The 14994-nt window shown below is 35.2% G+C and overlaps 2 protein-coding genes across 4 annotated transcripts in view; one reads left to right on the top strand and one right to left on the bottom strand.

Annotated features, from left to right (window-relative positions):
• The window catches only part of LOC127947425 (SUMO-activating enzyme subunit 2), a 65277-nt gene that overhangs the window by 44281 nt on the left and 6002 nt on the right, over window positions 1-14994 (top strand). The window contains exons 2-7 of one of the 3 annotated variants that reach the window (XM_052544534.1): window positions 12318-12376; window positions 13476-13559; window positions 13636-13706; window positions 13861-13925; window positions 14004-14104; window positions 14209-14330. In XM_052544534.1, coding sequence (XP_052400494.1) covers window positions 12318-12376; window positions 13476-13559; window positions 13636-13706; window positions 13861-13925; window positions 14004-14104; window positions 14209-14330 — 502 coding nt within the window. Of the gene's footprint in view, window positions 1-12148; window positions 12377-13475; window positions 13560-13635; window positions 13707-13860; window positions 13926-14003; window positions 14105-14208; window positions 14331-14994 lie in introns of those variants that run through there. The other 2 variants (XM_052544533.1, XM_052544536.1) reach the window with 2 other exon arrangements.
• Window positions 7911-9080, bottom strand: LOC127947428 (C-C motif chemokine 4 homolog). The gene is made up of 3 exons (XM_052544542.1): window positions 8915-9080; window positions 8413-8530; window positions 7911-8294 (listed from the first exon to the last, which is right to left on the bottom strand). Exons 1-3 carry the CDS (start codon window positions 9063-9065, stop codon window positions 8195-8197), a joined length of 369 nt encoding a protein of 122 aa, XP_052400502.1. The 5' UTR covers window positions 9066-9080; the 3' UTR covers window positions 7911-8194.

Raw genomic sequence — 14994 nt, 5'->3', positions numbered from 1 at the left:
GTTTCGTCCCCCAGTTGTGCAAGTTATGCACTGAGAAGAACTGCTGATGATAATAATTCTGAGTTTTCAGCTGAAGTTCTTCAATGTGTTAAGCACAATTTTTATGTGGATGACTTCTTGAAGAGCTCAGCCACAGATGAAGAAGCTATCCAGATGGTAAGAGATCTAATTGCTTTGTGTCGAAAGGGAGGCTTCATCTTGAAATGGATAAGCAACAGTCGCATCGTCTTGCAATCCATAGCAAAAGATCAGAGGGCTAAAGACCTTAAGGAGCTGGATCTAGACCAAGATACACTTCCAGTAGAAAGAGCTTTGGGTCTACAATGGTGCGTGGAGACTGACTCTTTCAGGTTCAAATTGGAGATAAAACAACAGCCTCTAACCAGACGGGGTATGTTGTCAGTTAACAGCTCAGTGTACGATCCGCTTGGGTTACTGGCACCTGTCACTTTGCTTGTTAAATTGATGCAGCAAGAACTCTGTCAGAGACATTGTTCATGGGATGATGTTCTGCCACCGGTCTGAATTTCTAGTGAAAAGCACGTGGCTAGGAGGTCCTATATTTCTTTGGCAGCAGGAGGAAGATTGGCCTAAACCTGTGTCTGAATGGTCATTGGACATGAATGACCCAGAGGTGAGGAAAAGGACTACAGTAAATGCCATCAAGGTGTGTGCCGTGTTTAGTCCTACTGACCAGCTCATTGCTTACTTTTCTGATTGGAGGAGGCTGAAGACAGCAGTTGCTTGGTTTCTCAGGTTAAAGGTCATGTTGTTATTAAAGGGGCGACTGAAGAGGCAGTTGGAGGCTGCTGTAGCCGATTATCCAAAGGAAACCAGTCAGGACGGATTGAATACTGCTGAAGGACAACGGGGCACAGTGACATCTAGGAGTGGAATCCTGACACTGGAAGATCAATTAGAAGCAGAGATTGCCATCATTCGGTATTGCCAGCAACAGAGATTCAAGGAGGAGATTTCCATTCTGTTGTCGAAAGCAGCAGTGAGTAGACGGAGTTCCATATATAGGCTGGATCCAATGGTGGAGGAAGGACTCTTAAGAGTTGGAGGAAGGTCGAACAGAGGAGTGATGCCTGAGGAAATGAAACATCCTCTCATTCTCGCCAAAGATCAGCATATCTCCATGCTTATTCTTAAGCACGTACATCAGACTCTGGGCCATGGTGGATGGACTCATACGCTGTCTAAAGTGAGGAAGAGGTTTTGGATTACCAAAGCCAATTCAGCAGTTAGGAGGGTTATTGCTGAATGCAGTTTTTGTAGACGTTACAACGGAAGAGCCGTAGAACAAAAAATGGCAGACCTCCCAAAGGTGAGAATCCTTCCAGATCTACCACCATTTATGAACACGGGAGTAGATTACTTTGGACCTTTTGAAATAAGGAGGGGACGATCGACCTGTAAGCGATACAGAGTTATATTTACCTGTATGGCAAGCAGGGCCATCCAACTGGAAGTGGCAGAATCCCTGGAAACAGTAGGAGAGGACAAGTGGAACATATGAGGTCAGACAATGGTACCAATTTCATTGGGGTGGAAAAGGAACTTAAGAAGGCTCTTGTTGCTTTGAACCAGGATATGATTCAAGGAACCATGTCGCAGGTTGGAATCTGTTGGAGTTTCAATCCACCAGCTGGTTCACACCATGGTGGCATGTGGGAAAGGATGATCCGCCTGGTGTGAAGAGTTTTGACTTCTATCCTACGGCAGCAGACACTGGATGATGATGGACTTCATACGGTGTTCTGTGAAGTGGAGGTCATTTTAAATGATCGGCCTATTACTAAGCTCTCGGATGATCCCAGTGACCTGGAACCTCTTACTCCTAACCATCTTCTTCTTCTGAAGGGTAAACCAGCTTTGCCACCTGGAGTGTTCAATCCTCACGACCAATATGGGAGAAGACGTTGGAGACAGGTACAATACCTCTCAGATCTTTTTTGGAAGAGATGGATGGTAGAGTATTTGCCTTTGCTTCAAGAGAGCCAAAAGTGGAACCAAAAGAAGAGGAGTTTGATTGCTGGGGACATTGTGGTAATAATGGATTCTTCAGCTCCTCGTGGCTCTTGGCCACTTGGCAAGGTTCTGGAGGTTTTTCCCGACAAACATGGGCTTGTGCGTTCTGTAAGATTACAGACTAAAACCAACATCTTGGAAAGGCCAGTGACTAAGCTCTGTTTGCTGCATGGAGTATAAATATGTTTGTCCATGCTGGGCTTGACTGTATTTTGATGGATCATAACATTTGGTTCTTTTTTTTGTTTTTGTCTTTTTTTAGTTTTGTTTAAATGGTAATGACTGCTGGTAAATAACAATTAGGGGCCGGTGTATAGAAGCTAAATGTGGTGTCAGTGTATTTAGATATTGGGTGTTGTTTCTTGATTGTATAGTGGGTGTTGCTCTAATGTTACCTGAGGTCAAAGTTATAAAGGAAGTATCAAACTGCCAAAGGGCAGGGAGGGTTTGACCCGGAAGGGCAAAAGGTTTTGACCGCTGTGGCTAGAAAACTGATTGTTGACAAGTCTGTGTGTATATGTATACCGATATGATTTACCATTGAAACTGGATAAATGGATATTTACCTCTGCACAGTAAAGCAAATAAAAAATAATAATCAGCAACACAACAAAGCCTACATATTCTCAAAACCAAATCCGTAAGGTAATAGAAACAACAAGGACACAGCGCGTCAGCCAGGCATACCCGGGTGAAACTACCCCAGCTGTCAGTATTAGCCTGAGCGGCTACAGATGCATCTCACCCACCGATTCGACTCAGGTCAACATACCCCAAACCAGCATCTGTCTTCTACGTTTCGATTGAAAACTAATAAATTATAGTTTTTTTTATTTCAAATAAAAGCGATTACAAAGGAAATGTTTACTGTTCATGTTTTTTTATTTTATGGAAAAATCCCATTTAAAAAAAAAAACAGACCGCCATTAAATTTTTCCTCTCGCGCACCCCTGGTGCACGCACCACACTTTGGGAATCCCTGAACTAAACAATCATGAAGTCGCTGAAGAATATACTGCTTTAGATATTCCTAAATTATATGAAGAGAAAGATGCATTTCAATGTACAGACAATATATTTACAAATTAAACAATGTTTCTAAATATCTGATGTTGTTTATCTTGATCGAACTACATTGCTTCAACGTAGTGGTTAACAATGACTAGGCTACATGTTTTAAAATGTATTACTGTAAGAAAGTACACACTGACCTAACAGACATCAATTTATAAAACAAGATTATTTAGAATTATAATTTCACAACTCTCAAAATGTTACTTTTGTCTCTACAGGTCTTTTTTTAATATCCTGATTGCAGTTTAATTTATAATTACTGTAACTGTCCTGTTACAACTGTATTTTTTTCTAATGCCATGCTGGATTACTGATGTAAAGGCTTAATTTCCGTTTTAATTAATCCACATTGCGCAAAAGGTACTCAGAATCGTGCTCCTTGAATGCACTCTCAGTGGCTTATGATTTGATTGGTTGAATGGTAAGCTCGCATCTGATTGGCAAAAGAGTACTACAGACCAAAGTGGGAAGAGAGGTCTGCCAGGAAAGTCTCAAAAACACACACACACACAAATCCGAGTGGATTCCTAGTAAATGACGATTTGTACATTCAGACACTCGTACATTTTAAACATTCAAAGGTTTTTGTGCACAGTTGTATATCTACAAATTGTTTTTTAATTTGTGAAACGTATTTTATAAATATATAATTTTATTTTGTGCATGTGAATTGCTTTTTGTGAATATTTTTTTTTTCACACACGTGAATTTTTTTTGTGTGTACGTGAATTAGGTTTAATTAGTTTTTTGTGTGAATTATATTTGAGAATAATCTGCTTCCATAATTAAGTGCATTTAAGTGCCATTCAGTTGGGGTTTTAAATAAAGCATTTTCTGAGCTGCACATAAAACATTAATTTAATTTATCTTTTAATTATTGAAAATTAACTTAACTTTTTGGTAAACAAAGGGGATTTACTATTAAAAATAAAACATGGAAGAAATGTTGTGTGATTAAACCTTTAAAAAAAATGTTTAATTTTTTTTTTTTTTTTTAGTAGTAGGCTATGTACATTCTGCTGAACAATAGAGCATCACAGTCCCGCCCACAGCCCGAGAGAGCTCTGGTGCCGGAAGTAAATTTCCCATTCATTTCTCCCATTGACTTTCGGAAAAATCCGTATCTAAAGAGTTTTAGAGCATGTGTGAGGATAACCAGCTACTGCTGAACTCATAAGCATATAACATAATTCCGAGTGAAAAAATTAAGAGAAAATCCAAAAAAAGTCAAAGGTACAAGACTGTGTACATATTTTCATTTCGAGCACAGGAACTACTCATCCTATAAACCACCTCACCTCACTGAAGTCGACTGAAGCCACAACCGCGAACGAGGCAACGAGCCTTTTGAGCGACTTCCAAATCTGATGATGGCCGCTCACGTGAACTTTTTCCTCCAGTGAATTTTATTTTATATAGTGAATGTAGTGAATTTACAATTGTGTAGATAAATAGTGTTTTATATAGGTATTGTATATTGATTTTTATATTTATCATCGTGTATTTTATATATTGTGTGCATGTATGAAAATGGTTAACAATAACGTCAGCAATGGTGCAGTGCTTTGTACCTGACTGCAATCACCGCTCAATCAACACTTGTCGTTGCCATTACACAAATGTTCAGTAAATTCACAAAAAGGTATGCCTAAGCTAAATATTGTTTTGACAGTGGAATTATAAAATGCTTGATATGACTCATACCATATGAGGGTTACAGTAGCCTAGCTAAGTTACCAACCTCCCTGCGAAACTCTCATGGCAGCCAAGGAGATCATGATTGCACTGATAAGTCTACCGTGCAAAAACGCAACCAAGGTTTTTATTTTATTTTATTTTTTTATTAATGATCTTCAGTCTTCACAGACCATCGTGGGGTTTAACCAGACGGTTACACAAGCTCCACCTACTGTCTATGGCTCCACCAATCAGATGCAACACTGTGGGATTGTTCAGGATTGTGGGTAATGAAATACTTTTGAATAAAAGGCATTTAAATCAAAACAAGGTTAGTGCCCCATGATCCTTTTGCGTTTATATGAGCATATACTATCGCTTAGTACAGCCATAGCTGGTTTTAAGTCTACCATGTATGGTTACGTTTTTATGGCTCATACCCCAAATGTCAATGCAGAAATTGCATTGAATTTTTACTTCCGGCACCAGATGTGGGCGGGACTGTGATGCTCTATAGTCTTTAACCGGACTTTTATTTTGACGGGTTGACGTACCTTTACAATTCTGTGTATGTGATGTGACGCTAGTTTTACTCAAATGCAAATTTCTATGGTTAACTGACTGGTCAGAGAACACGTTTTATCTGTACGCATTTGAGGTTGTTTTTACGTAGATTTCAATACGTATCAAACCTGTAATTACGTCCAGATAATACGTAAATGACACTGTAAATAAGTAAAGGCAAATACTTATTGGACAGTTTTAATTTACGTCTAATTATGTACGTTTTGATTGTGAGATCAGGCTGGTTTACTGCACTTTCCATTGCAACATGAATGAAAGGAATGAAATGTAGGATATTTTTATAGTCACATCCACACTCGCCCTCTTCTGGTTGACTATTATATTGCACCTAATGCACAGTGTGTCAAGTATGTTCTAGACCTTTCGATTAGAGTGAGAATATTGAATGTACAGCGCTCTCACTGGTGTAGTGCAGCCATCTTCAATACACCGACTGGGTAACCCTGCTCCCCAGGCACCGCAGCATAAATTACTGGCCACTGCTCCGGGTGTGAGTTCACTGCTGTGTGTACGTGTGTGCTCGCGCGTGTGTGTGCGTGTGTGTGTGTGTGTGTGTGTGTTCACTGCTGTGATTGTGCACTTTGGATGGGTTAAATTCAGAGCAAGAATTCTGAGTATGGGTCACTTCACTTCATTTATTTTTTTTGTAATATCATATTCCAGTATCACTGGATTTTTTTTCAAATTAATTAATTTGTTATATTTTTATTATTTATTTTATATATTTTAGAGTGAAATAAAGTCAATGAATATGAAAAAATCTAGTACAACACTGTTTTTGAGGTTTTTAAATGTGTATTTTATCACGTCTTAGTACATTAGCTAAACATTAACATAAAACCGTGTTTTTAATTGCAGTCTATGCATAAAACCAAAAACACTCAAACCAACAACACTGCTACTTCAGGAAACAGAACAGTATTTGGAAGTTCCTTCTTTTTTTGTAGCACATCATGTCACATCCATATATAACTTTATCTTCTGGTTGACTATTATATTGCACCACATGCGCAGTATGTCTCGTGTATATGTTCTCGACTTTTCGATTAGAGTGATAATATTGACCGTTGAAACATTAAATTGTGGTTATTATAAACAGTACTTCATGTGGGTAATAATTTCTGAGAGTACAGACGGACACTTTCAGCTCCTCAGTCCATATTCACACATCTTAGTGTTAGATGGTCTGGTGGTAGGTTTGTATGGGTGTGAAGGAGAAGGAGAAGGAGAAGTTCATACAGAGCTAAGCATGTATGTGTTGAAAGCAAAGCTATGAATAAATGTTTTTTTGTTTCTGCTGGTGTGTGAGACATGTTGTTATGTTTCTTGACCTGTTTTAACATTATTGTAAAAGCTAAATTACGACACTATCAGTTTTCCATGGGTTTAAACCTATTTGTTGGCTGTGTATTTGGATAATTTGTCCAATAGATGGTGTTATACAAAATGGCACGATCGTCATTATTAATAACAATAGTCATTTTTTGATATGAATGGATATAAAAATAATTACAATAATATTATAGGATATTGCTTTAGTTTCTCTGAGTTTTGAAAGTTCCTTAACTATTTTCTGAACTAGGACCATATTTGAAAACAGAACTCAAAAACTAGTTTAGATTCACGTCATTTCTTGTTCTTTTATCTCGGATAAATGAGGAACAAAAACACATTTAGAAAGGATATTATTCTGAACAATAAACATTATTATTTTGGATACAACTGTTGCATTTTCACTGATAAATCTCAAGTTTCTCTATTTCTCTGAGCAACGTCTACTTTCACACTAAATTTGCCTCTAGATGTTGAAACTGAGGTAAAAAGTTTTATTTAATGTTTGGTTGAATTTCTGTGACAAAATATTTAAATAACAACAACATTGTTTTACAATAAATATGAGGGATTTCTCTGCAGAACAACTCTATTCTTGTGTTAAATTGTTCAGTAAATAATTCAGACTGCCAGAGAACCTACTCTGAGTTTCGGAAGTGATGAGCAGGACCAGTCCAAACACCAGAACAAGATGTTCTCATGGGTTCTGATCTGAAGTTGATCTGCAGGATTTGATGAATTTTTGGAAAAATCTGAATAAATTAGAAGCTGCTTCATGCTTTACATATTTTCCAGTGTGATGTAACAGAAACTCAGATCTGAGGTTTGATAAGCACTGAGATGTTTCCTGGACCTACAACCACACACTGATCTTCTAGTATGTTGTTTTAATAGAATATATATACATCAGTATATTATCTTAGGAATAGAATGGCATCTTTGTAATGTGTGTGTGGCAACAAAGAATATCTATATGTCTTATACAATCAGAAACTATATCGTTTTCAGGTTTGTATTTATTTTTATTTGGGTTTGTAAGTTAATTTCTGATTGTTTTTATGTTATTTTTGTCCTTTTTTCTTTCTGCCTAACTGTACATTATTAAACGTGAAATGTTATCCTGATGAGAATTATACCATTGTTTCTATTTTTGCTAATTTAATAGACCTACATGAATATGCACACATTCAAATGAGTCTGACACCAGGTAATCTCATTGCATTTTAATATTTATTTGCAAAGATTAAGTGCTAAATGAAAAGGTAACACTTTACAAAGATGTTTCATAAATGTTGAAATTGATATTAATTAAGATTAATAAATGCTGTAGAGGTATTGTTCATTCTTAGTTCATGTTAACTAAAGTAGTCAACTAATGTTGACTAATGAACTTTATTGAACTTTACTGTAAAGTGTAACCAATGAAAACCAATTGAGTTTCAGCAAAAATGCATTTCTTAAGAAAGGACAGTTGTATTAAGCAGTAACAGTATTAATTTTTTTTGTTTTCTTGATCTGCTCTCTTCTCCATATAAGTCTTTATCCAGTCCTCTGCTGGATCAACACAAAATTCGGTTCTTGGTGTCGTAACCCTGCGGGGAAAGTTCACATTGTCATACATACACAAAATCAGTTTTATCATTTGTCTACAAATTAAAAGGAGCGTTTACTAGTTTTTCTTAACAATATATTTTAGAGTTAAATACTTACACAATGCCAGGGACAGGGCAATGTGAATCTGTCTTCTCAGCACTCTTAATTTTTGCAGATGGAATTGCAAAGTCAATAAAATTGAAGCAACACTTCTCGGGAATTACAGCAGCCTGAGCTGTTGGTGAGATAAAATATATCGTCTAGTTTTAGAGAACCATTAAATTGATCATATCCAACCATGCATAAAATATAATAAATATAAATATAATTTTGATATTATTCATCCTTCAAAATAAAGGTCCTTTATAGAACTTTAGGTTCTGTGAAGGACCATATCTGGCTGGTTAATCAGCACCAGTTTGTTTCTGGGTTCTTTCAAGCTCTCTATGTTTTTAACTTACTGGAGAAATCAAAGTTTATTGATGAACATGTAAAGGTTCCACTATAAATTCTTTAATTTCTCATTTGATCCATTTTAATCAGTTAAACTTTACAGCTTCATGTCTTATATAAATAATAATTTAGTCAGAAAGAAAAACTGTACTTCAAGAGAACTTACGCTCAGCCTCAGAAGTCCAGGTCATCATCAGGACCAGCCCGAACAACAGACACAAAGAAGATGCCCTCATGGTTTCTGATGTGAAGCTGATCTTCAAGCTTTGATAACGAGCTTCTGCAGATGTCTGAGACAGTCCAAGTCTGCACCACATCTTTAAGTGTTTTTTTTTTTTTTTTTTTGACGTGATGCTAAATAGAAACTCAGATCTGTGGTTTGATAAGGAAATATACTTCATCCCCCCTCCTCTTCTTCAAAGCCCACACAGAGAATCACATTTGCTATACTGGGTTTGCATGCTTTTTGCAAGCAGAGATCGTGAGAAGATAAAATACAGGAGTCAGTTTAAAGCATCTTCAGAGAGAGCAGTTTTTTTTTTTGCTAATGTCCAATGCAAGAAAGAAAATCATCCGTTTTTGTATTATTATTTTCAACTTGTGTAACATATTGTGTAAAATAATATCTGCATTGCATTCTTTGTGTCCGAAGCACAGAAGGACTGTAATTCATCAATTACACTAGTCAAAATTCACATTGACAAATTCATTTTTCACAGTCACACAAAAAAGTACACGAACTGACATGGGTGTTCAAAATACAAATATTAAACTAAAATGGAAATGTGTTTTATTACATAATGAAAATATATTCAAATATGAATATGCATCATATTTCATAATGCCATTAAATATAATTATGTATAATATAAATATTAAATGTATTATTTAATATGTATTATTCTGTATTTCAAATGTAATTATTTACAATGTAAAATATTATAAGTATTGAATATTTACATTAAAAAGTCACAACTTTAATAATACTATATGACTTTTATAATTAAAAACTATTATCAATAATAAGTTAAGATAAATAAAATGTAGAAAATAACAATTTAAATAATTCTACTAGTTATTAAATTATTAATATGTATTTCACTTATTTAGAAGTGAGTACTGTATTGCCTAAATATTCAATAATTTTTTTATTTTTTTATTTTTAATCACGATCCCACACAAGTATTATATCTTTTCATAGTGGTTTAGATAGCGCTTAGAAAAAATAAATAACTTCCTGTTATCATTATAAACCAACTATTTTGGTCTGTCAGTGATCTGGTGATATGGTGCACTTAATGTTTTCAGTGTTTAGCATTTCATGTGGTATTTCCAACATTTTTTTTTCTTAATCTGTTTATAATAGATTCATGAAATGCTCTTTACATATTACATAAAGGGTCATTCTTCTTGAAACAATGGAAAGCCAAGTGATGATGTAAGATAAAGGTGATGCATCTTAGAAAAATCTACTCAGCCTGATAACGATCAAGATCTTAGCATTCAGCACATTTGGCCTGTGGTTTTTTGTATGATATGTACTCTCATTTTCATGTTCAGTAAATGGCACATATGCAAATGCTCTATTAGAATGTGTAAATGTGTATGAATATGTGTATCAGTTTTATAATTATCTTGCTCACAAACTGTGCATGTTTGTTTGTTTTCAGCAATATTCATGATATATTTGACAAATACACCAGTAACGATTTGATAATTTAACAGAATAGCATGCAGACCTGCTAAAATATTATTATTAAAGTACAGTGAATGAACCATAAACCAGATTCATTCAGCAGAGCATCAAAACCCCCGAGGAACCACCAGCAGTGTGTCATTTTTATTCCTTTAGTAATGACATGAGAAATGTTGACTCATTCTGTTATGACTCATTTTGATATGAGGTACTTAGTGTTACAGTATGTAGGATATGATCAAATTAGTCAAACTGGCTAATGTGAGATTTGAATCACTTTATTTGACTTTTTCAGGATTTAATTGAATGAAGTGATTTAAAAGTTTCTCTATATAATTGCAGGTCAATGTCATCCACTTAATCTACATTAATCTTGGCTATTTTGTAAATTCCCTTTAAAGAATTAGTTTAAAATGTGTTATTTCCAGAAGAGCAGAACAGGCCTTTCAGTTCACTGGAAAAGACACGTAGATCAGACCATCATTATTCTGAGAAAAACACCCTTCTGAAACTGTCGCCTTCACTTCACAACTTCAGCGGTGGCTATTTAATGCACTGCAGTTTTAGTCTTAACCACGTCATTCATTATACAGAGGAGCAAAGCTGCATGAAAATGCAATTTTGGGTGTACATATATACATATACAAATTTATGTGTGTGTGTATGTGTGTGTGTGTGCATATAAGCCTATATATATATATTATACAATTGTGTGTGTGTGTGTGTGTGTGTGTGTGTGTGTACTTATGAATGTATATACATATTCATTCAGTTTCATTTATTACACACAAACACACACACATACATAGCAAAATTTTTGATTCATTAATTATTTTTTAATTAATTGTAATTTATTTGATTGATTTATTTTTAATTACTTAATAATAACTGTTGGAGGAAGTCAGACTCTCTCTGTGCTAGATTAATCAGGCCCCATTATCCCCGACTTAATTTATGAGAGTCATGAGCTGTATATTTGTATTAATCTTTGCCAATTGCAAAATCAATGAATCCACATTTAATCACTATATTATTTATTTATTCTTATTATATATCTATGTCTATTGTTATTTAATGTACAGTATTTTCATCTATTTAAATAATAAATAAATACATTCAGCCATCACAATAATGCAAAAACGTTTTAATACACTTCATTTATTTATTTATTTTTCAAAAGTAATACTGAAAGTAACTAAAGATGGTAAAACTACAGAAAGGTTTTAATTGTTAACATTAGTTAACTACACTGGTTTACATGTAGGCTACTAACAATACTGCAGCATTTATTTTATTATGCTTTTATCCAAAGAGACTAACAGTGCAATCAGGCTATAATTTTTTATTATTATAATGAATAATTTGTATATATGATAATTTTGTCGAATTTTTGGGTAATTAATTCACTGTGAAGTTATATTTTTACTAACTAACATTTACAAAGGTTTATAGTTGCTTGAAATAGATATAACTTTAGGCCTATTGCTCATTGTAATTCGTTAGCTAATGCATTTACACATTTTTACAAATTGTACCATATTGCAGAGTGTTACCCTGATTTAATTATGTAAATATTTGCTATTAGGAATTGTATTCGTATTATTTCCGTTTTATTTTCTAATAAATGTATTTTGTAGCTGAGCCTCACCAGCAGATGTCGCTAGTAAATCCAGCTGCGTGTTACTCGCTTTTGTGCTGGGCGCTCAGTCTTTGCGCATGCGCATCTGCCTCGAGTCTCTCCCCTCCCCGCTGGATCAAACTGCTGCTTCTCGCACCACTGAAACGCAGAGAATGGCAAAACTGGTGGGACCTCTCCGCAAAGAGCACGCCGACTCCCTCTCCTCCTGCCGGGTGCTGGTGGTCGGAGCGGGAGGCATCGGCTGCGAGCTGCTGAAAAACCTGGTGCTCACCGGCTTTAAGAATATTGAAGTGGTAAGTTGGAGGAAGGCGGACTCTCTTTGTGCTGCATGAATCAGGCCCCATTATCACATATCCTCATATATAATAATGAAATAAAATGAGAGCCGTGACTTATATACAGCAGTACATAACTCGTCACATCACAAATTTTAAGGACGTAATGCCTCTCGTTTCATCGTAAACACGAGTCAGCTCTTTTCTTTCGCTCTGTGTTCAGTTTTACAAATCTCCCTGAAAACACTGACAAATGTGACCACTCTTGACATTACATTCGAAAAGATTATATTGAAATGAAAATGTCTTTTAATATTTTAAATATGGTATCAGACAAAGATTATATTTTGTTTCAACAAACAAGCATCTTGTGTGTGATAACTCTTCTACTATGTCTTTGAAGTAGCTTCTGTATTCTAGTCGTAGTATAGTGTTTCTAGTATTATAGTTTTAGCTATAGTTCATTTTCTACACAAGGTTCGGAAACTGCAAGCTTTTTATTAGCAGGATAATGTAACGCTCGGGTTTCTACGTGTATGCATAATAATTACATAGTTGAATCAGTTGGTTACTGTTCAAAATTATTGTGAAAGGGTTTTGGTAAGATTGTAATCTGACAAATGTAACAAGCATTAAGTGATATAAAGCGCTCACTTAACCGATATTGAAGAGAGATTATGTTGATGAGGCTTTCAGTGTTTTTATTTTTGTATTATTAAGTGTTACAGTGGCACGCAACCAACTTTTTAGTGCATCTTATTTTGTCTTTAAAATGCATGATGAAAATAAATATCTAAGTTATTGTAAAACTGAAAAATAATATAAAATGATAACATTTTTTGGAAATGCTAATTTGGCAGATTTATTTTAGTTATTAAATAATGAATACTGCAAATAAACACATTGTTTAATTATGGCATATTATGCCATTTAAAAAAAAAATGGTGTGTTACAATGGCACACAACCTGGGGACTTTTAGGGACCCTTTAAAATGCATTGTGTTTTCATGCTAGCATGGTTTTGCACTTTATTTAATGATTACTATATTGTAGTATTGTTGTTGTTTTTATTTTAACTTCATTGTTTTTTTATTTATTTAATTATCCTCATTTGCAGATTGACCTGGACACCATTGATGTCAGCAACCTCAACAGACAGTTCCTGTTTCAGAAGAAACATGTTGGCAAGTCTAAAGCTCAGGTAAACTGTATAACTGAATTTAGCATGTGTGATTTAAAAATCTGCATCAGACAAATCAATTATTAGCATGTTTCAGGTTGCCAAGGAGAGTGTGCTTCGGTTTTGCCCTTCTGCGAACATCACTGCTTACCATGACAGCATCATGAAGTGAGTCCAGTTCCATTTTACCAAGATAAAGACTTGATAGTGTCTGGACATTTGATAGTGCATTTCAAAAGTTGATCTGTCTGTGGATACTATAAAAAAATATTTAAAGATCAAAAATGTTGAGGTCCAATGTTTTATTCTTTGCACTTTGCAGCCAAGATTACAACGTGGAATTCTTCAGAAATTTCCAGCTTGTCATGAATGCTTTGGACAACAGAGGTGTGAATAATTTAGCCGTCTTTGGTAAAAGTTAAGGAACTCTATATTTCTAAAAAAAAAAATTTTTTGTCCTTTCAGCGGCCAGGAATCACGTCAACAGGATGTGTTTGGCTGCTGACATTCCCCTTATCGAGAGCGGCACAGCTGGATATCTGGGACAAGTCACAGTTATCAAGAAGGCAAGGCTCTTCTATTAAATCAGCAACTTTTGTGGCACATGTTGCTGTATTCATCTCAGTGTCACTCTCTAGGCATTCACGTTTTGTAAATCTGCAAACTGCAGGGTCAAACGGAGTGCTATGAGTGTCAGCCTAAACCCACGCAGAAAACCTTCCCAGGCTGCACCATTCGCAACACTCCCTCAGAACCCATTCACTGCATCGTGTGGGCCAAATATCTCTTCAAGTAAGTTCTCTACACTAATACGTCTCTTTGAAGGGTAATTACACTTGATTTTTGTTCTGTGTATTGTTTCAGTTTTAATGCACTTTGCACAAACAACACTGAACAGTGCAGTGATTAAACTGAGAGGACTTTCCCTCAAAAAACACATCAAAACCTCAAGTGGTTGACTCTTCACCACGGGGGTAGAAAACTGACACCCTCGCTAGTCTCATCACAGAGGCTAAACTGATGATATTCCCCTCGCAGATTTCTTGTTTTATGATTTAATACAAATGTATAAAAAATTGTGGATTTTATATTGAATTCATAATACTTTGCCAAAATAAGAGAACAAATAAAAATAAAATGTTTTTGTTTTGACAAACAATGTGCCGGCCTGCACAACATAGGTTTCCAGTTTAAATTAAAATCTGGATGAAATATTGTGTGATATACCTTAACAGATTGTTTTAATAAACTGTATTAATCTTATAGTTATTATTTCATTGAGAAGTGCGTTCTGCTTTCCAACAGTAAAATATTTCGGTCATTGTTTCTTAAAAGTATTTTTTGTGTGTATCTAACGATAGTTTTATTAAGTGAAATGGTGTATGAATATTATTAACTTGTATTTGAAAGCTAATTAAATTATTCTCCTCCACTTACATGTCATTTTGGATTGCCT

Source organism: Carassius gibelio, chromosome A25, assembly GCF_023724105.1.
Source record: "Carassius gibelio isolate Cgi1373 ecotype wild population from Czech Republic chromosome A25, carGib1.2-hapl.c, whole genome shotgun sequence".
Taxonomy (NCBI): Eukaryota; Metazoa; Chordata; class Actinopteri; order Cypriniformes; family Cyprinidae; genus Carassius; species Carassius gibelio.
This window is presented reverse-complemented; position numbering and strand designations above follow the sequence as displayed.